The sequence below is a fragment of the Dicentrarchus labrax genome, unplaced genomic scaffold (assembly GCF_905237075.1).
Source record: "Dicentrarchus labrax unplaced genomic scaffold, dlabrax2021, whole genome shotgun sequence".
In the NCBI taxonomy this organism is placed as follows: Eukaryota; Metazoa; Chordata; class Actinopteri; family Moronidae; genus Dicentrarchus; species Dicentrarchus labrax.
Window position 1 is genome coordinate 19,308,567 of NW_026136706.1, and position 23,744 is coordinate 19,332,310.

General features: G+C 40.5%; 3 protein-coding genes across 4 annotated transcripts in view; 1 reads left to right on the top strand and 2 right to left on the bottom strand.

Annotated features, from left to right (window-relative positions):
* Nucleotides 1-176: 176 nt before the first annotated feature.
* On the top strand, nt 177-7,754 carry si:dkey-4e7.3 (uncharacterized protein LOC402865 homolog). 2 transcript variants are annotated; one of them, XM_051405079.1, is made up of 8 exons: nt 178-496; nt 624-738; nt 3,178-3,224; nt 3,435-3,622; nt 4,613-4,792; nt 4,880-4,991; nt 5,531-5,667; nt 5,781-7,754. In XM_051405079.1, exons 4-8 carry the CDS (start codon nt 3,443-3,445, stop codon nt 6,126-6,128), a joined length of 957 nt encoding a protein of 318 aa, XP_051261039.1. In that variant the 5' UTR covers nt 178-496; nt 624-738; nt 3,178-3,224; nt 3,435-3,442; the 3' UTR covers nt 6,129-7,754. The 2 variants fall into 2 exon arrangements, with proteins under 2 accessions (XP_051261037.1, XP_051261039.1); XM_051405077.1 differs by lacking the exon at nt 624-738 and having other exon boundaries at nt 177-496.
* LOC127366220 (cytochrome c oxidase assembly factor 5) lies at nt 6,177-8,581 on the bottom strand. The gene is made up of 3 exons (XM_051405081.1): nt 8,339-8,581; nt 6,681-6,764; nt 6,177-6,523 (listed from the first exon to the last, which is right to left on the bottom strand). Exons 1-3 carry the CDS (start codon nt 8,438-8,440, stop codon nt 6,482-6,484), a joined length of 228 nt encoding a protein of 75 aa, XP_051261041.1. The 5' UTR covers nt 8,441-8,581; the 3' UTR covers nt 6,177-6,481.
* A 421-nt stretch (nt 8,582-9,002) lies between these two features.
* The window catches only part of mgat4a (alpha-1,3-mannosyl-glycoprotein 4-beta-N-acetylglucosaminyltransferase A), a 30,254-nt gene continuing 15,512 nt past the window's right edge, over nt 9,003-23,744 (bottom strand). The window contains exons 3-16 of the mRNA XM_051405076.1: nt 23,113-23,253; nt 17,340-17,473; nt 17,211-17,257; nt 16,979-17,092; nt 15,879-15,954; nt 15,068-15,182; nt 14,468-14,598; nt 14,274-14,381; nt 14,102-14,176; nt 13,880-13,998; nt 12,670-12,748; nt 12,264-12,324; nt 11,641-11,753; nt 9,003-11,506 (exon numbers count right to left, since the gene is read on the bottom strand). Of these exons, the coding sequence (XP_051261036.1) occupies nt 11,480-11,506; nt 11,641-11,753; nt 12,264-12,324; nt 12,670-12,748; nt 13,880-13,998; nt 14,102-14,176; nt 14,274-14,381; nt 14,468-14,598; nt 15,068-15,182; nt 15,879-15,954; nt 16,979-17,092; nt 17,211-17,257; nt 17,340-17,473; nt 23,113-23,253 (1,340 nt within the window). The 3' untranslated portion in view covers nt 9,003-11,479. The remainder of the gene's footprint in view (nt 11,507-11,640; nt 11,754-12,263; nt 12,325-12,669; nt 12,749-13,879; nt 13,999-14,101; nt 14,177-14,273; nt 14,382-14,467; nt 14,599-15,067; nt 15,183-15,878; nt 15,955-16,978; nt 17,093-17,210; nt 17,258-17,339; nt 17,474-23,112; nt 23,254-23,744) is intronic.

The following is a 23,744-nucleotide window of genomic DNA, read 5'->3' on the forward strand; positions in this document are numbered from 1 at the left end:
AAAGGACATACACTGTTACAGTGTAGAAAATATAGGGAAGAGAGGATGAGGCTAAATCTAAAGACATTTGTATGTTTTATTTAGGTATTTATTACTGTTACTATGTAAAGTAGTCTCATATAAACATAACTCATGATACATACTCTGGTACAGTAGGTGGCGGTGTGTTCCCGCCATAAAACCGGAAGAAGAAGAAGAAGAAGCGAAAGAGAAGAAGCAGCATTTATTTCCCGCGATAATTCATTGGATAATCTGTTACATTCTGTACTCAAATATTTTAAGTTTATCCTTTCTCCTCTCTGACTTTGGAGTGATTCAATATTTAATTGAATACCGGATGTCTTCACATTGAACGTTATATATATAACTATTACCACACTCTTCCTCCGGCCTTCTTCTCGAAGGAGACATGCTCCCTCAGTGAGTCTTTCATGGCGGTCATTATCCGATTCACTGCAACGACGTCTCGTATTATCTTCCGGAGGCCCGTGGGGAGGTCAGACTGCTCTTTTACACTTCAACCATACAAACACATTTCTCTATCACAGTCGTCTATGTTGGCTTGGTCCGGAAGTAAAAACACTGTACTACCAACTGACCTATTATATATTTATTTATTTAAGGTTTAAGGTAGCTGGTGATTGACTGCTACCACTGGACTCTACGACCCTCTGAGTTTAACCTTTTCCATAATGCACAATCATCTCTCTCTCTCTGATCCGCTGCAACAATCAACAAGTAAGTGTTAGTCTGTTGGTGAGCTAACATTAGCTTTACTATTCACTAAGTAACATCCACACAACATAAACTACAATACAGTACAACACTATTATCTGCAATATAAACATTTTATTAATAATAATAATAATAAGTGTGCTATTATTCATTCATTCATTCATTCATTCGCGATGGTTTAGTAGTTCCTTCATTCCTAAAAAATAATGCCAAATTGTTGTTGTTGTTGTTGTTGTTGTTGTTGTTGTTGTTGTCGTCAATTTAGCCTCAAGTCGGTTGCATGAAAGCAGGTCAAACTTATCCCGGCCAAGTTACTATGGTGATTTATTCTCTGCAGTTAGCCTTCTCCAGACCAGGCTAAGAGCCAGGCTAACATTAATCCTAGTGATTCACCTGTTGTTCCACCGTCAATCCTGTGAGGAGTTAATGTGTTTTACAGCATGTCCATGGTCTTTCTAAGTATGTTGCATCATTTTATTTATCCTGCATTAAAATATTATATAGTCATTTCTCATTTCATTTAAATCTGTTGGCTGTTTGTAATTGCAACAGTCTTTTTATATTAATTCAAGTGGTAGTATTATTACTCAGGACAAGTGTTATATTGCTATGCTAATGAAGACTGCTTGTCAAAATGCTGTCAGGTTTCATAAATATGTGTTTTATTGCAGTAATTGAGATTACAAAACACAGCTGATGAAGTTGCTAAGGTGTTATCAATGAAATCTGTGACAAGGGCAATATAGTCACAAAAAGAAATATATATATATATATATATATATATATATATATATATATGTATATATATATATATATATATATATATACATATATATATGTGTATATATTTGTATGTGTATGTATGTATGTGTATATATATATATATATATATATATATATATATATATATATATATATATATATATATATACACACCTAGTACATAGTGTTTTTTATTATTTCCCTACTCTTACTGTTTATTTATACTGTTTTCTCTCTATCCACTTTGCTGCTGTTACATTGGAATTTCCCCATTGTGGGACAAATAAAGGAATATCTATCTATCTATCCAACTCTTATTCACCTGTTCCCTCTTCATAATGGCTTGCCCTTTCTTGGAGGATGTACTGGATGAGGAAGCCCTAATCCTCAGACGAGCATTTAGTCATGAAAGAGTCTTCCGGGACAGGTCAGACCCATTGGCCGTTGGGGATGACTATCTCATTGAGAAATACAGATTCTCAGGTGATGGACTAAGATATTTATGTAGGCTGCTGGGTCCAAAAATACAGCACCAGATGGCACAAAGCCATGCTCTCACTGTACCATAGATGGTCTGTGGTACATTGAGATGTTTTGCAAGTGGGAGCTTCCTTTATTCTGTTGGGGATGCAGAGAACCTCAATAAAGGAACCATTTGCCGCACATATCCTGGCTTGGTGGGCCGCCCCCTGTGCCAGTTCTATGGGCTTTTTTTTTTAACTGCTACAATCATACAGACATTCAACATGTCAGCAGACACCTAATCTATTCACCTCATTTGTTCACTGTTATCTACTTTAAAGTCACTTACCAGCCTGCAAAATGTTCTTGTATTTAATTTTAACTTGCTGCCAGGTCCTTTTATGGCCAGACATGTTTGTTCTTTATGAAGGATAGAAAGATAAAATAGATAAAAATAGATTAAATGACACACATTGTGGATAATTGTTTGTACTTAATCATACTCTACATTTAAGTAACATGCACCTCTACTTGCCACATTTAAAGCAAAGTGTACAACAGTTGATTAGTGGACTTAAAGTAACTCCTTTAGTCCTTTAATTGGAGCCTAATTATGATAGTTCCAGTGGAGCACTGTTTATTAATTGTACAGTTTTGGACTTAACCCGGTCCGCTATTGTCTGCCAGGCTTTCTCTCTTTCTTTAATTATGGCATTGGTATTGCCTTTTTTTCTTATGATATCTTTCATCTCTTCATAGAACTCCATCAGGAGCTGTTGAACACGCACTTATCCTGACTATCTACACCTGGCTTAACATAGCCACACCTTTTTAATCCTGGCTCGGCAAACGTGCAACCAATTAAGCCAGGATGCGCCGAGCAGGCTAGGTCAAGCCGCGCTTGCTCAATTATCCTGGATTTCTTTATTCTACTTTTGTGCAATACCCCTCAGGTTTAAATCTCTTTATGTAAGGATTGTCTGAAACGTTAATGGGGTAAATAAATGGGGAAATTTACTTCCGGAACAAGTTCAGCAATGACTGAAAGTTATGTACACTTTTAATGTGTCTCAATATGTTGTGTGCTAATTTTACTGGTGATATTAGGTTTAGTTGTTTGACTGGAGGAAGACTTTGATCAGATACATGTAATTTGTGTAACTCCTCCCATTCACTCCCCTCTCCATTCACTTTCTGATCTCTCTCTCTTGCTCTAAGGTTGTTTGCAGCTGATCGTCCTTGGTTCCAGTCTGTGAGGGGAAGAGGTGGGTGTTTAATGTTTATCTCATATGTTCTGTTTTAGCTAAGTTGACTGAGTTAAACAACCAACAAAGCTCCCCACAGCTTTCTGTATATGTAGGGGGGAAATGTTATCTTTAGTTTAACCATTTACTAGAGTAGTTTAACTCTAACCAGCGTGTTAGATAGGACAGCAGTGTTTCTTTGTCATTGAACTGAAGTCTTTTGCTCCTTAGGGATCACGATGAGTAAAAAGTTTCTGGTGGACGTGGACTGCGGGGTGGATGATGCTCAGGCCATCATGATGGCACTGGCTGCCCCAAACGTGAACCTCCTGGGCATCACCTGTGTGCACGGAAACACGACAGTGGAGAATGTGTGCAAGAACGTACTGCGAGTTCTGCAGAACTGTAATAAACTGGAGGTTTGTGCTGTTGTTTTCTATCTACTGTACCTGTAGTTTATTTTATGATCTTGACATAACAGACTGGAATATATTGTCTTTTTAAACCGACATCGGTGTGTTTACTCAAGAGTGTAGTCAGGCATAAGTTGGAATTTACTGGTATCATGTGACAAGTAATGGTGCTGTTTTCAAAACTGCTCAACAATCAGTTGTTGTTCCTCAAACCACGAGTGGAGGCAGGGACTGGACGAGATACACAACCAGCATGAGCTCAGTCAGCACTAGCATATAAAGTTAACATAGCATACAAAGTTTTATACGTTTAAACGGAAAATATTCAAAATTTAGATGGTTTCTAAACAACCATAACTTTAGGGAGTCTGTCTTTAAACATGCAGGAAAGGCAGCGCTTGCGTTTTTTTATTATCTCGAGATCACAAGATTAATTCATCTTGTGATCTCGAGAAAACAATAGGCTGAATTCTCGAGATAACAAGATAATCACGAGTAAACAACATTTGTTTTCTCGAGATCCCTGGATAATTATAAAGAACTCAAAAAGGAGTGTGTGGTTCATTTGATCATAGCTGATTTCAGCGTTCAAGAGGAAGAGTCATAACTAAACTGAAAAGAGTTGTTACCAGAATATACGTCTGAGAGTTAATTTAAGCTATTAACTTCCTGCAAATGTGATGCAATAACAACAAAATGTATCAGGAGGAGATTGAGAACTGTAACAGGTCTCATACGTATCACATCCTAAGTGTGTCCACATGCATTGGGGGTGCTAGGGCTTCTGGCGAAGGACTATTGACACATTTCTGTTGTCTCTTAGTATCACCATGTTGTCCAACCGTACCTTATAGTTTGTAAGATTACAATTAGGAATGTTAATGCTGCATAAATAGACAGAAATCAGTTTGGAAGCCAATTAATAATAACAGCAGTACAACATTACCTCTTGTTGTATGTTTGCGTGTCTCATCTGCTCTTCTTTTCCTGTGTCAGACTCCAGTGTTTAAAGGAGCTGCTAAGCCCATTCTTGGTAGCAACATTGATGCGGGAAGCTTCCATGGGGAGGACGGGCTGGGAGACTTTCCTGACCCCAACGCTCCTAGTCTGGACCTGATTCAGAAGGAGGGAGCTGTGCCGGCTATGATCAGGATTGTCAACGAGAACCCAGGAGAGGTGAGAGCTGTGACACGACTTTTATGTGTGTGTATATGACATGAAGCGTCTTTTTTAGGTCTTTCATCACTTGGCTTCATTTCCCAGATATATCTGGTTGCCACGGCACCCCTCACCAACCTAGCTCTGGCTGTGAGGATGGATCCATCTCTCCCGAGCAAACTCAAAGGGCTCTACATCATGGGAGGCAACACCGAATGTCAGTAAATTAATGAACTGCTACTTTGTTAACACTGCATTTCAGCAGGTGGTAAATGTGACACAGTGTGAGAGACAAAATAATGTACTTTGAGAAACAGGACTTATTTAAATAATTCTCCATTTCTTTCACCATTACACCCCAAATTGGCACAAAGATGACTTTGTCTCATAACATGTCTGTCGTGTTAGAAACTCAAATCTGCCACAGTGCCAGACATCTTTTACAGCTACTGTGACTGGAACTGAAATGATTAATAGACTACTCCTATGACAGAAAATGAGTCAAGATAAACTGCTAAATGTTCCTCAATGTGAGGATTTCCTGTGTTTCTAAATGAATAGCTTTATCTTTTGGACCGTTATTCAGACCAAACAAGCAAGCTGAATATGTCCATATGACATTTTTCATTAGTTTCTGGTATTATCCAGACAGAAAGATGAATCAGTTGATCAAAGAAATTAGCTGCAGCCCTGACTGTAACACAAGTGTTTGTAATGGTGGAGTTCAGTGTGTAATCAGAGGTTTGCTTCTTTCAGCTCGAGGAAACACCACAGTGTGCAGCGAGTTCAATTTCGCTGCTGATCCAGAAGCTGCGTACATTGTACTGAATGACTACCAGTGTCCCACCTACTTGGCCTGCTGGGAGTTTACCTGCTACAACAAGCTGTCCTGGGTAAAGCTTCCTTTTACACATTGTAACATGTCAGTTCCTAAGACTCAGTACAAAGCCTTTTTTAATAAGTTGACACATCAATGAACACGTCATCTCTCCCGGTACGTTGACAGGAGTTTTGTGATGCCTGGTTGGCGCAGAACACCGACAAAGCCCGCTTCATGGCACAGATCTTCCGCCACAGCATCGAGGCATCAAAATCCGAGCGCTTCCAGAAAGAGTTTGTCGACGGCTCGGGGTTCATTTCCTGCGACTCGTATGCCATGGCAGCCGCCATAGACGATTCATTCATTACAGAGAGCGATCATTATCCAGTTAGCGTTGAGCTGGCAGGCATGCACACCAGAGGCATGATGATAGTAGATACCATTGGCTTCCTGAAGAAGACTCACAAGGCTTTTATTATGAAGAAGGTAGACATGGAGAAGTTTAAGCAGATGATGATGGCTGCTTTAAAATAAAACGAAGGTATTAGTATTGCCGTTTTTCATATTAAACTTGAAATACTGTTTCAGGCAGGCTTTTGGTAATTTATTTTTAATTACAAGCGGTTTTTTTTATAACAACACAAACACATTCATCCAGAAACTGCTCCAGTTTTAGTCAGTGCTGCATTTTGCTGATACACATGGTAATCCTTGTGTCAGTGTGCATTGTTCTTTTAATTTGGTAGTCCTTTGTTGACACACGTCCTTCAGATGGAATAGTAAAGCTGCACATACGCTGACCCGTGAGCATTGCTCTTTGATTCATAGTATTTCAAGTATTTACAACTGCTCATCCAGTATTCACTCAGCAGCAATCAGACGGGTCCTCAGTATCCTTTCCTTCCTCTGAATCTTGACCTTGTGTCCAGCTGTCAAAAGAGGAAATACGTTAGTCTGTAGCTCAGTTTAAAGCATGAGTCAAATTAATTTTTAAACAGAGGAAAAAAGAGGAAGCTTAAACATACCCATGTTGACCACTTCCCACCAGTTAATCTCATAAATGCAACATCATCACTGCGGACTTACCATTGACCTCTTGCACTCAAAGAATGACGTCTGCAGGCTTTTGCAGTGGCCTTCCTTCAAACACTCACTGGGCATCTTCCCCTCCTGACAAATGAAGAAACAAGTTAGAGTACACTGGGTGCTTTCAGGCCTGTATTAATGTGGGACGGTATACAGGTCTCACTCAACTCTGCAGACAACAGCTTTTTCTTCAGAGGGTAAATAGACATAGCAAACTAATCCATTTGAGGCCTTTTATATTTATATTTATATATGTATATATATATATAATATATATATAAAAACAAATATTTCATGTTTGCTGCTCAATGCTAAGTTACGGTTGCATTTCATAGTCAAATATAATTTTGAAATTGGTGCTTTTGGTTGTTTTGTGACAATCAGATGGTACAAACCGAAAATACAGGTTTTTCTATATATGTATGTATGTATATAGGTATATATGTACATGCTGTAAAAAGGTTAAGCAACACTGTTTAAATACTGAAACGATAAAGGTTAAATGTTGAATTATGAGAAACATTTTTTACCGTTACCTCAATATTTCATGACAAATGTACTGTAATTAGTCTTTTCTGGGTGTTTGACATCTTCTGACTTACTTGGAACTAATAATTGAACATTTAAGCTTTTCTCTTGTGTTTAATTGTAAAAGTGTAAAAAAAAAAATTGAAACATTGAAAAAGACAAATCAGCAGGTGAGGTTGAGACAGATACACCTCCTCCTACAATGTAAAACATTCAATAATATCAGGAACACAAATTAATCTGTAATCCAAGATTTCAAATATACATGACCATTAAAAATGTAAAAATATGATCCTGGAGGAAGAAGAAGAAGACAGTGCATGTCTTGCTGCCCAATACGTTTTAACCTGCCACAACCTGAGGGACAGCGAGGAACACACACACACATATAACTTGTGTTAAAGTGTGTTTTCTAATTTTCTTTCTTTTTTTTTGTACTAATTAAGTTACTAATTTTCTAATTAAGTTACGCTTTGATGATGTAACGTTAAACGTATGTTTCCTGTGCCAATAAAGCTGATCTGATTTGAACTGAATAATGAATAATACACAGTGTGGGACTCAGTCAGTGTACAGTGGAATCTAACAGCTACAGATGGATGAATCTCTTCTCGGTTGTCAACCGTAAATCCACGTCTGCCAACTTAAAGAAAGGGCAGTGTGGCTGCTGAAGGGCCCTTGAGCAGGTCAGCTGTTGTCTTAATGTGGTTTATATCTGATTAAAGCGACCTCAGCGCCACTGGTGACACAGCAATAACTCAGCCGTTACGCTTGCAATTGAAGCGCTTATTAAAACCTAACTGTTGCTATGTAACAAGAGCTATAAAATAGTTTTGACGCCGAACAATATTAAATTGACAGTTTTTACAGTGGAGTTTGGTCGTGTGTCGACACACGTTTCACTGCTAGCTAACGTTAGTTCCCACAGCGTTGCCCTCAGTGTTAGGAGGCTGGTTTAGATTTAGATTTACAGGGGTCAGGGGCTCTGTGTGTTACGTAGATTGTTTACAATGTGCGGTTCGACTAAACTAGCTGAACAATAAGCTTTTATCGACCACGGTTATCAAACTGCAGAGGCTGGTGTCAGACCTGTAACGTTAGGTCAGGTGTAATGTTCAGAGGACGCCTACCTTTACCACGCAGTCGTGCTGAAGGAGACACGCTTTAAAGTCCTCTCTGATACCGGCGCATGCTCTGTTATCTTCCTCTTTATCTTCGTAATATTTCGGCATTGTTGCAGAGTCCACTTCAACACCAATATTACCTTATTGATAAACTCACATGAACCACAATCAGCTAGTTAACAACAGTGACGTCGGTGCTGTTATGGAAGCTTCCAGCCACCATGTTTGTGCAACGGCATTATGGGAACAACGGAAGTACCTGGGGCAAAGAATTGCATGCTGGGAGGACTTGTAGTTTTTCCTGTTGGGGCTTTTTTTTTTTTTTAGCTGTTAGCAAACAGCTAAGTAGATTTTCTTCATGTGTGCTTTGTTTAGAAGTTTGCAAGTAATTTAGACAGATCATCATCCATTTGTAAAAAAGTTAAAAAGTCCTTTAGGATTCACAGAAATTTCTAACAGTTCTATGAGTTATTTTGGGATTTTCACAGTCCTATTCAATCTTTTTTTGATATTGGTTCCCCCTACATAAGAAAGATGTTTTGTTCTTATTGGCAATCTGTTTTTCACTTTGCTTTCACCTTGTTAATTTACAGCTGATATCGAATCAAACTGGTGATGCAGATGGCATGAGTAATGCAAGTAGAACAAAATCATACACAAAAAATGGCCATGACTTCTAACAACTTTTATCATTTATTTCAAAGATGTCCATGAAAAATGATGTCAAAAACATCAGAGGCAGGCATACACATGTACAAGATGAAGGCACATGAACTGATGGGTGTATGGGGTTAGTCTCCTGTCCACTTTTCACAAATACAGTAGGGTGGGGTGGGTTGTCACATGATTCATGCTGTTTTCATGCATTCAGTTTGTGTTTGTGGGATGCAGGACAAGAGGAAGAAGCCAGTCCTGTCTGCAGTGTCTTTCCCCTTTCAAAACATGTTCCCCCGTTTCAGCGGCTTGCTCTCATCTTCTCCCAAATAATTAAAATAAAAAAGAATCTGATGAGGAGGCGGAGATCAAGCGTCTTCAGTTTTCTTGAGTACATCTCTAGCATGGATGGTTTGATAAGGGGGTGGAGGAGGCTGCTGCGACCGAAAAAACATTGTTTATAAATTACAAATAATAATCATGCATGTGAACAAGCACAATTAGAAAAACTGTCCCCGTTTTCATATCAATTCCATCAAAAGGCACTTCACTACCCCCTTTGAATTAACCACTGCGATTTTAAAGTGAGTGTTTAAGTTTCACTTAAAAATAGCTTCCACTCAAAACATTGGCCACACATACATAAATACAAAACATGTCAAGTGAATTTCAATAACCTATTAAGTGAGGCAGAGGAGAGAGAGTGAGGGAAAGGAGAAATGTTCATTGCTTTTTTTATATATATTTACAATCAGTGAAAGTACTACACAACCTCAGCCAAATCATACAACAAAAAGGCGCACTCTGCAATGATCAGTAGTCATAATGTTCTGTCCAATCAAAACACAGAGACTGGATTGGACAAAATAAACCGTTGCGTGGATTTGGAGGAGTCAGTGAAATGAGCATCTACTATGTGAAGATGGAAAATTTAAGTACAATGGCGAAGGGTGTGATGGTAAACAAAAACAGTGAAAAAGCAGTGCAAATCACGCCGTTTCAGATGGTAATCTGGTACAAAACCCCCCTCTTTTTTTAAACCACTTTCACTTAGCATAACACCATTGTTCTTAACATCCAATCACTAATTGGACTCTGTATGTTACTTTAAAAATATTAGTATATCCAGCAATCAAAGTGTAGGCAAAAGTGAGAGGGAACAGATTGGAATTATGTTGCTGAGACAATTTCAAGGGACCTGGATATAAGGCACATTTTTCCCCAATTTAAACCCACAACTATTTCAACAGAATCTATTCGCAACTCTCCTACCGTTCAGTTTTGGAGCAGTAAAAATGAATTGTTTTAGTTGTAACGTTTTGTTTCAAGTGAAAAGAAACTGGGTCACACTGAACCGAGCTACTTGCACCAGCAGACAAACTTCACAAGTAGCCGTAATAATGAAAACAAAATGTACAATAGCAATTCAGAAAAAAACCCCAAAATAACCCCACAACAGTACACAAATAAAACAGACTCTGAACTACCATAAACATCTCTTAATAGAATAAAAATATATTTTACCTCTTGTACAAATTAAAGATTTATTTCAAATAAATTAAGTCACCTTCATAGATCGTCATAGCTGTAATAATATATCAATATAACAATATATTCCTTCGGGAAAATGACGCCAAGGCAATGTCTGATTGGTTTACTATAAATGGACACTGAGGTCATACACAGCCTGTCAGACAGGAGGTGAGATAGATAAGGTGTCATGGTACTCATTTTCTTGATGGATTGGGCTCGTTACCACAGAATCTGGCCTACGGTAAAAGTTGTTACTGACATCCTGAGTTTGTGTTTCAGGACGAGTGGAGCATTTGAGTGTTACTGACAATACTCTGGAGGTGAGGGAGATATTATTGGTTGGGCTGGTGTTGATCTAGAGCTCTGTCACCTCTGTCGAGAACAGAGAGCAACTGGCCATTAGTGATGACAACATTCTTGAACATCACGGACATTTTTTGCCAGGGCGTTAGTGACAGTGCAAAGCCCCAGCTCGTCCAAAAGGTGGCAGCATTGAGTAACAGAGAAGGATTTGGCAGCATCTACACCAGTGGCCAGCTGACTGGTTCTCCCCAGATGTGATGATTTGTCCTCATTCATCCGAACAGTTTTCTGATTGTGATCAAAGCTGCTGAACAACACAGTCACTTTGAGAGCCAGAGCTGGGAACAGACGTCTTCACACACTTCGCTGTTGTTCTTTAGACAGTAGTATTCACATTCTCACAAATGATTTAAGAGCACAAGAGTGAGGGAGAGATGCAGAAAGAAGAGGAGAAATCGATCGATGAGAAGCAAAATAAAGTACATTAGGAAGAGCGGGGACAGAGAGGTGGCGTTCCTCAGACAAACTCAGACGAGCAACTCTAGTAGGCTCTTATGACTTCACTGCTGGTTGCTAGGTGCCAGAGGCCCTGCGTAAGCAGTCTAGGAGATTTTGGTCCCCCTGGGGGCCATGAGTCATGTGCCCGGTCCAGAAGAGTCAGCCAGCTATCCTCTTTATATGTATCTGCAGGAAGAGAGCAGAGCATCAATGTGTGTTATAAGAGGTGTTATTGAAAAAAGGAGGCAGCATGCATCTGGAGAGAGTGGTGTTGTGTGACTGGACAGGAGATTAACAAGTGAGGCGTGTGATTGGCTTACTTCACTGAGGATGGCCCACACAGCCGAATCTTTGATAACTGAAAGCCGAAGTGCCACCACAGGATTGAAGGAAGGATCTACAGCCCCTTCTGCCACACCCTTCACAAAATGACCTGCGTGTTTAAGCACACACATACACAGTATTATAACTGTTTTTATTTGTATGGAAAGTGCACTGCCAATAATTCACCAGTCACAGTGCTCAAGTGAGAAAAACAAATGTGAAACATAACTTGGCAAAATTAACTGATTGACTGAAAAAAAAATATGAACCTTATCCACACTCCCACATCTCTTATCACGTTCAAGCACTTTTTTAAATTTTTTTTTAAAGAAATCATGTCTACAAGGAACATATCACAAAAAAGCTACGGAACAAAAAGATGATTAGAAAATTTAAAGATTAGCAAATGACTGCAGGAAGAGCATAAAACTTCAGATGAAAATTGGAAGGGATAAAAAAAGAAACAGGGCTGTGACTGAGAACGTTTCACACACTTTTTGTACACCGTCTATCACTTTAGACACCATCAGTGTGAGTGTGTAATATGATCATGATGTTTCAGTGTGTTTGTATGCACACACACACATTTAAGCAGTAAGAGACTGTCAAATCCACTTACCGATCCTGTAAAAGCGGTCTTCAGTTCGCTTGTACTTCTCTTTGGTCTGCAGTCCAGGTTCCTAACAGATGAACACAGTGAAAGGTGGATAGTAGAGTAAAATATGATTAAACAAATGAGGATTTTTAAAAATGTTTTATCATTTGAACAGCACTTGAACAGATGCTAGCATCTGCGGCCACACTGGATGTGTGAATCACAATGTCAGAATGTATCGCCTCTGGCCGAGCAAGCGATTCAGTCACGCTCACATTCCTGTCGATAATCAATACGCTTCGTCCCTAAGCAAAACCACTCAGTGTAATCTAATCAAAACTGTTTGCACATCACACCACACAGGGCTGACAGACTGCATGTGTGTGTATGTGTGTGTATGTGTGTGTAGGGGGGGAGGGAGGTTCCCTACCGAGACAGGCAATATTTCCACTGTGGTGTTCTCAATCTTGTCCCCTGGGTGCTCCTGGTTACCACTGCGAAAGAGAAACCTGGCGGACAAATCAAGCATTCATTTTACATAGATGGATAAGCATTCTTGCACTTTGGAACTGCCACTCAGATACACACGGACCATTAAGTCACTCATTAGGTGAGTCAGGTAAGTCGTGTCCATTAAATGAAACATGGGTGTGAAAAACTACATGCACACCTTATGTCAACTGTCAGTAGGATATAGTTCATCAAAATTTCAAAGCTTATGCTTCTTAGATCTCATATGCAGGTCATAGCTACAGGTTTTGAACATTACAAAATCCAGTATTTCTGCCTTTTTTCATCAGCTGGAGGATGATTTGAATGAGCTTCACTTGTGGCTTCCCTTATTTTGTTGGAAACAAGGGTGTTCTCACATTAGTTTGTTGGTGCACTGCATTCACTCGTATTAAATGTTAAAACAGCCAGAGAGTAGGAGACAGAGGAAGAATGCCGGCCAGAGACGGAGGCAGTGACAGGTCATAATGAAAGCTGTGTCTCTTGACCAAATGCTGATGAGATGTTGTGTAATCAACAGGCAAAAGAGGCTGAGCCGCTGTAATCGGTGTCATTCAAAAGCAGACAAAACACTTGAGTCACACAGTGGAACGCTGGATGGCCCTTTTCCCACTTACTGCCACTTCCTCTCTGACTGACAGTCCCCCCCCCCACACACACTTGTCTCGCCATCCTAACATTATCTTTACAAGAACGGTGGAATGCATTCATCACTATAAAATTAATCTCCACATGACCAAACATCTTTTTCAGGGTCTTCTCTGATCGCTATCAGCTCGCTTTATATTCACCGTCTTGCTGCCTCTCTACCTCGGCTCCACAGAGAGGAGGAGGTTGGCCCGACAATGCTTATTTTAGAGCACTCTCATTAGCTCATGCTGATCCCCGGAGACACACACACACACACACACACACACACACACACACACACACACACACACACACACACACACAAGCTAAACCTGAAACACTGAAGGGCAGCAGGCGGAAATAAGTGAGAAGAGGCAGATTTTTGTCTGTGACTGTAATGTTGTTGTCATAACGACAATATACAGCATGTTTGGATGTGCTTTGCATGTTATCTGAATGATAAGAAGCTGTGTACAAACAAACATATTGCAAACACGTACCTCTCTATGCTAACAGGTCTGTCAAATTTGAAGAGGACATAGTCTCCTGCAGTGGGAGTGATGGCCCAGAAGAAGTCCTCTCCTAGGTACGTCTTCTCTAGAGTGTGACCCTGATACACCTGTGTGACACAATACACGCTTTGTACCACCATGATCACAGATTTTTAAGTCGGGGGATATTGCATTAAATTAATTGTTTTTACAGTCATTCTTATGTACTACCTTCATCGAAGTGGAAACCTCAGCTGGGGGGTTGACGTGCATCTTGTGGAGTAGTGGCTTCAGGAAGTCCTTGTCCTAAAAACACAGACAGAGGGGGGAAGCCAGCATTCGTAAACAGGAAGCAGTTTCTACTGTTGCTGAAAATAAAGGACTGTGAGGGCGTGAGACTCACTGTGAGTTTTTGGATCTTTCCAGCAAGAGAAGAATGGAGTCCCACATGTTGAAACAGGGAGGGTCTGAACCGCACGCGTAGGCTGGACTTCTGCCGCTCGCAGTGTTTCTTTAAAGAAAGGAAACGGGAAGAAATGATGAGACACATTCCCCTTACAGTGACACTCATATCTACACAGTAATCACAGCGCATACCGCATCTTTCTCAGGATTGCAGACTTTAACCCAGAGAATGTGATCCAGCAGCCAGTCGATGGGCTTCTCCTTGTAGAACATGAAGATGAACTCAACGATGAGGTTTAAGTCTGGAGCTTGGAACATTTTTCCTGTATAAAAACAGAGAATAAGGGAGGTTTACAGACGTTCATTGATCAGAAGCAACAAGATGATTCAATCAATGATGTGGAAGAAAACGAAAAATTTTAATAGTTTCAGTTGGTCTAAAAATATACCCATTCCTTATTTGCATATTATAGTAAGAGTAATAATTCTTCCTGCCAAATTCTATTACTTTAAAATGACCCAATTTGTATGTGGATCAATCTAATTTCCATCTTTTCTTAACTGGCTGCTCCAAATTCGTCCACACTGCATTTGACTGTTTATCACAAACCCTACAAGTCTTACAGTATGTCAATGCCTTGCCAAGAGTTAAGATAATTAGTTAATAACCACTTTAGAGAGGCCAGGAACAGCATTGTTTGGCTGTGCTTTCCGCTGACGACACAGATCTTGCTTCATTTGACAGACCCCAAGTGAATGTCGAGTATTGATCACATGCTTAATGGACCGTACCAATGAAGCCCAGCTGAGAGAACTCCAGAATCATCCAGTCCTCCGACGAGAGCTGCAGGGCAAAGTTCTTCATAGTGGCAAAGTAGTTGGGCTTAGCCACAATGTCATCCTCCAGCTGAAGGAAGAGAGGAACAAAATTTAAGACAGAAGTAACCCACTTTAAGAGTTGGGGTTTATTGTGCAAGGAGAGGGTGAGAAGCAGGAGGGAGACTCCTCTATGTTCCTACAAGGGGAACACTGAGCTAAGAAAACACTTCTGAGTTGCTACACTAAACTAGAGTAGCAGCAGATGTCGGACAGGCAGTACCTCTTCCCTCCAGGTGAGAGCAGAGAATGGAAATGACACACCCCATGCATAAGACAGAAAGATGGGAGATTAACAACACAGTGAAATTAAACCGTGAATGTCTGGTGTTAGCTCTTCAAATCTGTTGAGACATTTATATAAACATTCCCAAATTGGACGCCTAGTTTAGCCAAGACGACAGATAAGAGCTGTGGAAGTCTAAGAGGATTAGGCTCAGAATAAGTGAAACTTGCTCCAATCAGAAAACAGAAACCAAAAAAAACAAAAAAAAACACAGGCTCTGATGAATGATTGCAAAAACACACAGTTGCTTCAAGTACTCGCCATGTTTTAATTTGGTAGGACAAGCTCCAAACTAAACGCAAACCAGTGTTAGCCTAGTACCAGGCTTTCACTCTGATACATGAGTAACTGTCTACAGAGCTCTTCTTAAAATGCACTCCAACAAGTTGCTATGGGAACATTGTTTTTATTTTAGTGGGGGGTTTTTTCCAAAGGACATACCTGGACATAATAAACTCCTTTGCTCACAGCGTACATCATGAGGAAGGAGTAGTCCAGATTCTGCTTGGTCCTCCATCTAAACAAAAAAAAATTTGTGACAAAACCACACACACATGCAAAACTGTGTAAATGAGGAACTTCCAGCTATACTGAATGTTACAACAACAGACTCTATTTGAATCATTTATAAAGAGCTGTCACACTAATTGTGTGATCTGAATTATCTGTCCTTGCTGCGGTCTGACTCATGGCTGCTCACTGAGGGGCTGCAGGTGTTCACAATGCTTTCAGGTAGGTGTGGGAGGTAGCACACAGAGTTTTCTGAGTGTGCGCGCACACACACACACACACACACACACACACACACACACACACACACACACACACACACACACACTCTTAACACTCAGGTGAACACACACGCCACAAATATGAGGGCTTAGATGCACGTGTACTTAAACTCAGCCAGGTGTTTGAGTGTTGCTGCAGTTTAAGCAGTGACTGTAATAAGTCTTTTTTTCTATGCCATTCTCTTGGATGCATGCACACATGCAACAAGTGTCTAAAATATAACATTTTTATACCATGGCCCACGTTGAACAAGACAGTAACTATTCAGATGGCCATCAGAAGCATCTGTGCTCACAAACATCTACATAATAACATGACACAGTCCTCTGGGTCTAAAGGCTAGAGTTCATACTGTAAGTGGTCGGCGCCAACTGCACCATAAACAGATTTCTAATGAATCCAATTGTTAGCACTACAGAGGGATGACAGGTACAGAGGAACATAAGAGGGAGCACTACAGAAAGAAAGAGATAGAGGGTGCTGCTGCTGATGACCTTGATCTGACTTTGAGAAATGCCTGTGGAATACTAAGTACCTAGGCAGCCTACCTAAAAGCTCTCGCCTGCTCGCTCCCCTCCCACTCCCCCCCCTGACTCATCCTTCTACTTTTTTTCTGCGATCCTCATCACAGCGCTCCTGCATTTCATTTCTCTCAGGGCTCATTTCCATAATGATTTTTATCACGTTTTGTCCTCATTAAACATCAGAGCACAGACAACACAGATGTCCTGCCTGTGTGAATTGCTTACTTGACTCTCTCTTTGGAGTCTCCAAAAGTCTCTTTGAGGTTGGTGAGGTCGGGGTAATAGGCGGCAGGTGGGGAGATCACCTCCAGCAAGCCTGAATTCAGCTCTGTAGAAAACCTGAACAAAAGGACATCATTGATAACATCAACAAGTGTGACATACACACACACTTTTTTCTGGGTAACTGTGTTTTCACTCCTTTACAATATTTCCACCTGTCAGAAAAGGTACTCACTCTTTCTCCAGGCCAGCAACCACGCTGTGAACGTAGTCCACATCAGTCTGCCGGGAACAAACGAGGAAGAATTGTTGAGTTCATTGTGCACACGCTATGACTCATACTGTAAGAATAAGGAAAGCTCACCTCCCCAACGAAGACAATAATGACACAGTCAAGTTTCTCCTCTGGTGACAGCTTGTCTATGAGTGAACGCAGCGTCTCTGACAGATAAGACTTCACCTTTCGCTTCACTGTGGGGATCCCCATCACCATGGTAACTGAGGGAGAGAAGAAAACAGAGTGTGAGGTGAGAGCTGGAAGTGTCTAAGGCTGCAGGGGTGGCTGTTTAATCAAGTTGATCCAAAATCAAATAATCTTTAATGTTAGACAACGACTTATTACATCAGTCTAAATCCACAAGAACAGGAATTCATGCCAGACTGACAGATGGCAGTGGGAGGGATGAGGTAGTTTTGTAATGCATCAGCTCTACCACGCTGCATGTTATTAAAGAAAAGTGTCTTTAAACAACAATTTTACACAATGTGGGTAAAGTCATTTATTATGAAACATACAACGTTTCAATTTACAACTTAAGAAGAGATTCACTGAATTTAAAAGGAAACAACGTTTGGACTTTAGACAGAGGTAACAAATATTTATCACAGCTGGCATTTGCTCAGATTATGAGCTTTTACCACCAGCTAAGAATTGGAGAGCAGAACTGACAAAGCATTTAAGAGAGGGTCTGGCTATAAAACATTACATAGTTACTAATTATTGTTCAAGCTGAATAATGGTATGAAAAAAGTATGACAACGTTTTTCTACTTGATTTTTTACATGACCCGACAATTAATCAATAAATCTGAAATTGTCGTCAGTTCATTTTGTCAGTCAACTAGGCGCTTAGTTATGTCGGCAAAACCCAGTGATTGCCAATATGAAGCTAATAATCATCTCTGAGCTCATATCTGTATAATAACAATGTTTTATATAAAAAGGTGCGATGCTTTCCCAGAGAAAAGAAAAACAAAGTCATGTGTCGTACTGATGAAAGTTACAAACAAACAATGTGCCCTATAGGCGTCAGTAATGATTGTGAAGTAGATGGACCAGGGCTAATGTGTGCATGTGTTTGCGTCTGTGCCTCTGTGCGTGCACAGTTTAAAAGGGGAAGCATGCTAAGTGAGCAAATTGGGGGCAACGAGGGGCCTCAACAGAGACACAAAACAACTTGAGGTGCAGAATGAGTGAGCAGAACAGTGGACTTGAGAAAGGGTTCAATCCTCCAGAGTGATCTGCGCAGCGTGGAGAATCTGTCCTAGTTTTGCTTTGTGTTTCTCACACTGAGCTCCGTGTCGTATAGCGACACCCACCACCACCAAGAAAGTAGGTCGAGGATGAAAGGAGAATGTGGGAGGAAGGAAAAGAGACAGAGAGTGACAGAATAAGGGAGGGTGGCAGACAGTGAATGAGTGATAATGCATGCAAGTGCAGCTTGAGCAGGACCGACTCCAAGACTGCCCCTCCCCGTGTCCCTTGATCAGCCTGCCCGCTTCACTCTGCCATCCTTTCATCTCCTTCTTGGAAAAAAAAGCGAAACAATATACATTTTTGTCTGCTTCTCCATAACATCTGTGAAAAGAGGTGATTTGGCAGGCCATGCACATAAAAGGAGCTGGTGTTCGGCTGTGTTTGTAATGTCCAGCAAAATATCATTACATTGTTTGCTTAAATGTAGCATGTAAATAGGCTTATCACAATTTCCCTTATCAAATTTGATTCAAGTTTAGTAATCAAAGTAAAAGTAAATACCAACAATGTTTTCCTCAGGAAGAGAAGTGTTGCTGCTGGGAATGAGATGCATCCTGAGTAATCTGGGTGCTATATTTTATTGACCAAACCTTTTTTTAAACTTTCAAGGTCTCACAAAGCCTGTGTGTGTGTGTGTGTGTGTGTGTGTGTGTGTGTGTGTGTGTGTGTGCGTGTGCGTGTGCGTGTGCGTGTGCGTGCATGCAAGTAAGTGATACCCCTTTTAAACAAGCTTGCCACCAGTGGAAAAAACTACAATCCACAATGTGGATGAGTGGTCTTAGTAGACCACTCATCATTAAAAACCCTCTGGGTAAAAGTGAATACATTTTTACAAAAAAATATGATTTTTGTAAAAATTGTCACAACTCTAAATGTATAATATCCTAAGTGGTTTGTTTAATAAATTCAATCTATAGCACAAGGGACATGGTAAAAAAGAAAAAAAAATAAGCAGTCAGAGCCATCATAAATCTTACTGCCCATTATATGGGTTGCATTATCCAACCAGCAATGTATAGATGGAACCTTTGCAGGAAGAATAATTATACTCCTTGTTGTATTTCTTCTGTTTGTGTGAAATACTGCACAGTACTGTTTCACCAATTAAATGAAGATGAATTCACAATATTAAGTTTGTGGTCAAGGGTACAAGTTCCATAGCCTGTAAAGACAAGACGTTGCACTTGTATGTGACACACTGTCTGACAAGCATCCCAAATGGCCACATCTTGGACGTGGGTAAGCAAACAACCTGGTTATTATAGTTCAATGTCAACAAGGTCTGGTCATTACTCTGTGTGCAGCTTGCAGGTGAAACGCACATGTTTTTTGCCTTGCAAAGCTCAGCTGCTTTGACATGCGTTACAGCTTGTTGCAGCTGGAAAATAGAACCACGTCCTATTTTTTTCCTTCAGTGTTGCATTGCAGCAATGCAGCTAGCCAATCAGGCTCCACACTGAAACAAATCATTTTGTTTTTTAAATTGTGAAATGAAAATGTAAAATCAGTGGTGGTTGAAAGCACTGATTCATGTTTGGCAATGCAGCTGAAATGGGTGAGGTTTGGTATACAATGTTCAACCACCAGTCAGCCCTGTGGGGTCAGCGGTTGAGGACAGGTCCTTGATGTTGAATGTGTTAAAAACCTACATAGTTGCCACTCAAGGTAATTAGTTTCAGATTAGATCTTGTTAGATTAGATTTTGTTGATTAATTAACTGAGATTACAACTCCTGCCATTCAGACTGAATGAGTAATCAACTGAATCAAAGATTTCTATGCCACATTGAACCCTCTGCTGATAGTGTACAAGCAATTATATCAGAGGCATGAAATTGGGTTCACCAGCAAAGAAGGAACAAAATATGCAAATATGAGGTTTATATTACTGCCTCGTTCACACGGAAGCAAATACCAGTACTGCGGTTAGCAGCAGTGAGTGGGAAGCCGTTGAGGGATCATATTCCTGTCTCAACACTGGTTACTGCTACTGGTTAGTAGGGACAGCTCCATGGAGAGTGGGTGGGATCTGGGGGAGACTGTGTGAACCGTCACACGCGTTAGGCTTTTGCACTGAGGTTCTTTGCAATAAGAAAAAAAAAGAAGCAGCTGGCACATGACTGTCTACTCTCTCCTCAGGCCAACAGAAGAGTCAGCAAAGACTGCAGTACAAGGAATTCCAAATTGGGGAGAAAGGCGGTGGGAGGGGGGAGGGGTCTTCAACCGTTTGCTTGTCACAAGTTGGCAAGCTAGGGACTTGCCAAAGGCCATATATGTGTTTGGAACAAGCAAGGCTGTATTTACAATAATGCCGTTTTGTTGGTTTCTGTCTGAAAGGGGCTTCAGTCAGGCCCTACTCCAAACATTTCAGTCTGAGAGGTTCTCTGAACTGTTTCTTCCTGTAATCCTTGTTCAATTTAAAGTGGGATGATGTCCTAATTGGCGCAGCTATAAATATCCCAATGTCAGATATGCTTAGACTAGCATGGAAACAAGTAGAAAATAAAAAAATGAAATACACAAAGGCAGAAAAAAGGAGGTTAAAGGCACTATCGGGGGCTTGAGGCGAAAATTGGGAGTGGCTAATCAAGCATGTCACGGGGCATGCACGGCTGCTGGACGGGCAAAAGTTCTCTGAGGCAGTCGTGTAACTCTCTGACCCACCAATACTGAGATCCACAATCACTTCCCAGTAGCAGCACATCTGGCTTGGTTGCGCATTCCAGATAACACAACTGAGGTCATGTTTACACATAACATTAATATGCGCCTTGGGTGATCCAAACTCCATTGTATGCTTTATGTATTGTTGTCCTTGTTTTTAATGGTTTGTGTTTTGCTTTATGCCCAGTATTGCTGATCCTGTTTAATGTATTTTATGTGTATTTTGTAGCTGTCATTACACCTGCCCCAGGACTGCTGTTGGAAATTAGCCAGGATGGCTAAACTGGCACATTTGCAGAAATGTCTATTAATGTGTACTGTCCCTGTAACTTTAAACTGTATGAATAAAGAAACAAATCACAAGTGGTCAGCTCCAAGTACGTCAGTTCACACCTGGCATTAGAATGCGTCTCCAGTCTCTCAAATGACCACTTGACATCGGGTCTCTCTTCCCTGCTCTTTATGCAAATAAACACGTACATCATTTCCAGTTTCCGTTGTACCGACTTCTTGGCCCAACTGGAAATCAGACAAGGTTTCCTGGGTAGTTCATCCACGTCCATTTCGCCTGTTGCTTTTGCATACTTTAATATGACACGTGTCACAAAACTTCCGATTAGAGCATAAAGCATACAGACTGCGAAATGAATGTGTCCAGCCCAGACCACCTCCGAATGTGGCCTGAGTGATCCTAACTCTGTGCGTCTTCAATGCCTCAACTTGATCAGATCATGTTAATGTCAGATGTAAACAGGGCCTGATAGTGTTTTAGGATGAGAAGCTGGTAAGAACAAAGCAGTGGCTAGACATTCGCTATAGAAAGAGTCTTAAAAACATTGTCTGCGGGTAACAGATACCTGCCCACCTCTCATAAATCCAGACAGACTGGCAATGACTAAGAGATGGTAATGATAGGCCATGCATTTTTCTTGTTTCCTGTGGGAATATCTTGTATTCAATGATCAAAACAGGCAATGGGCCAGGGACAAGACACTCCTACTTGTTCCAGACGTGTCCTTTCTTCCTTTCCTCTAATTTGTCTCTCTAAGGGCCTCTGTTCTTTCCTTCAGCCATTGTTGATAGGAATAAAGAAACCCCATTTGAGCTGTTCAGCCCCTAAACTTGCACCCCAATCTCACTCCACCTATCACGCTCACAATGCCAGATAAATAATCCTCTTAGAGGGAACTTGATATAGCAGAGGTCACATCCTGTTCGCTGCTGCTTGCAAGGTGAATCTTTAAAAATAAAAATGGAGTTGTTGAAAATAGGAGTTAATAGGAAAGACTGAAACAGGAGAGGAATAATCCATATGAAAGGGGAGGCTGATGACAGACAGCAGCTTTGAGAGGACATGTGGCACATTTAGGTCTTCACTGGAGAAAACTACCTAGTGAAAAACTAATTACACCGGTGGATTTATCGTGGCCTATATCTAATGATTTTGTAATCTTATGTTCAGTTTGTGTGTAAACTTTCTTTGTACAGCACTTTTAAAAATGTTACAGTGTACCTCTCAGGTCCAATAAAAGAGGACAACACAAAAGCATCTGAACACACAAGTGCCAGCACAAAAACAAAAAACAAGGCATGATGGAGATCTGAAAGCAAGAGAAAATCCCTGTTCGATCTAGGTAAGAGGTAACGTGTAAAGTAAATAGAGAATTATTCTGTACATACACTATGATTATCTTCAACTTCAATGTTATTTAGAATTATCCTATTGCAAAGCTCAGTCCAGAGGGGACACTTGTTGTGAACTAGTCACTAACTGAAAACTTGTTGAGACTTGATTCTCTCCCTGGTGTAATGAGGATCTCTGGAGTTTTTTAATGTGTTTGTGTAGGACGAGCATGCATATTCTGGAGAAAAAAAGCCTCATAAAATCAGGGAAGATACTGTTGTACTGAATCTGCAGTGTGCGCATACGCTTCTCACCTCCTGTGCGGCCGAGTCCAACCTGCACGGCAGGGTGCAGGCTGCCCTCATTGTTGAGAAGGTGAGGCAGGTGGTGGTAGATATTTGGCACCTGGAGAGGTTTCCTATTTGCGAGCTCCTTCAGTAGTTTCTGAGTCTCATCTGAAAGAAGACAAAGAGAAGCTAAAGTTAAATGCAGTCCTCTTCTCAGTTTTATCAAATGACGACAGCAGTGAAATGATACCAACAATGACGCTGTGACTACAGAATAGAAGAATAAAATATTTAACTATATACTGACTTATTCACAGTAGAAAATCTGACTTCTTCCAGAGAATATGAATACTACGCGGCTGCAGGACCCCACCTATGCTATGACCATATTGTGTACATGATTTGACTTGATGTTTTCTATTAGTTTACGACAGCCAAGAAAAATCCTATAACCCAACTGAGTTCTCATTTTCCATTTGTGTGTGTGCATGATGTATGACAAAATCCAAAACTGTTTTCAAAACGCATCATAACTGCCACAATTTAAATTCACATAAAACTATATTGACAGATAATGTTCAGGTTCAAAAGCATAACACTGCCATTATGATAATGAAACTGAATATGTAATGGCCTTTTCATTTTAAAACTGGGAGACA

Coding starts and splice junctions, on each gene's coding strand:
- LOC127366220 (XM_051405081.1), bottom strand. CDS start 8,440: ATGCCGAAATATTACGAAGATAAAGAGGAAGATAACAGAGCATGCGCC. Junction 6,765..8,338: donor AGCACGACTGCGTGGTAAAG/GTAGGCGTCCTC, acceptor TTCATTTGTCAG/GAGGGGAAGATGCCCAGTGA. Junction 6,524..6,680: donor TTGAGTGCAAGAGGTCAATG/GTAAGTCCGCAG, acceptor CTCTTTTGACAG/CTGGACACAAGGTCAAGATT.
- si:dkey-4e7.3 (XM_051405077.1), top strand. CDS start 432: ATGGCGGTCATTATCCGATTCACTGCAACGACGTCTCGTATTATCTTC. Junction 4,793..4,879: donor TCAACGAGAACCCAGGAGAG/GTGAGAGCTGTG, acceptor TTCATTTCCCAG/ATATATCTGGTTGCCACGGC. Junction 5,668..5,780: donor GCTACAACAAGCTGTCCTGG/GTAAAGCTTCCT, acceptor GTACGTTGACAG/GAGTTTTGTGATGCCTGGTT.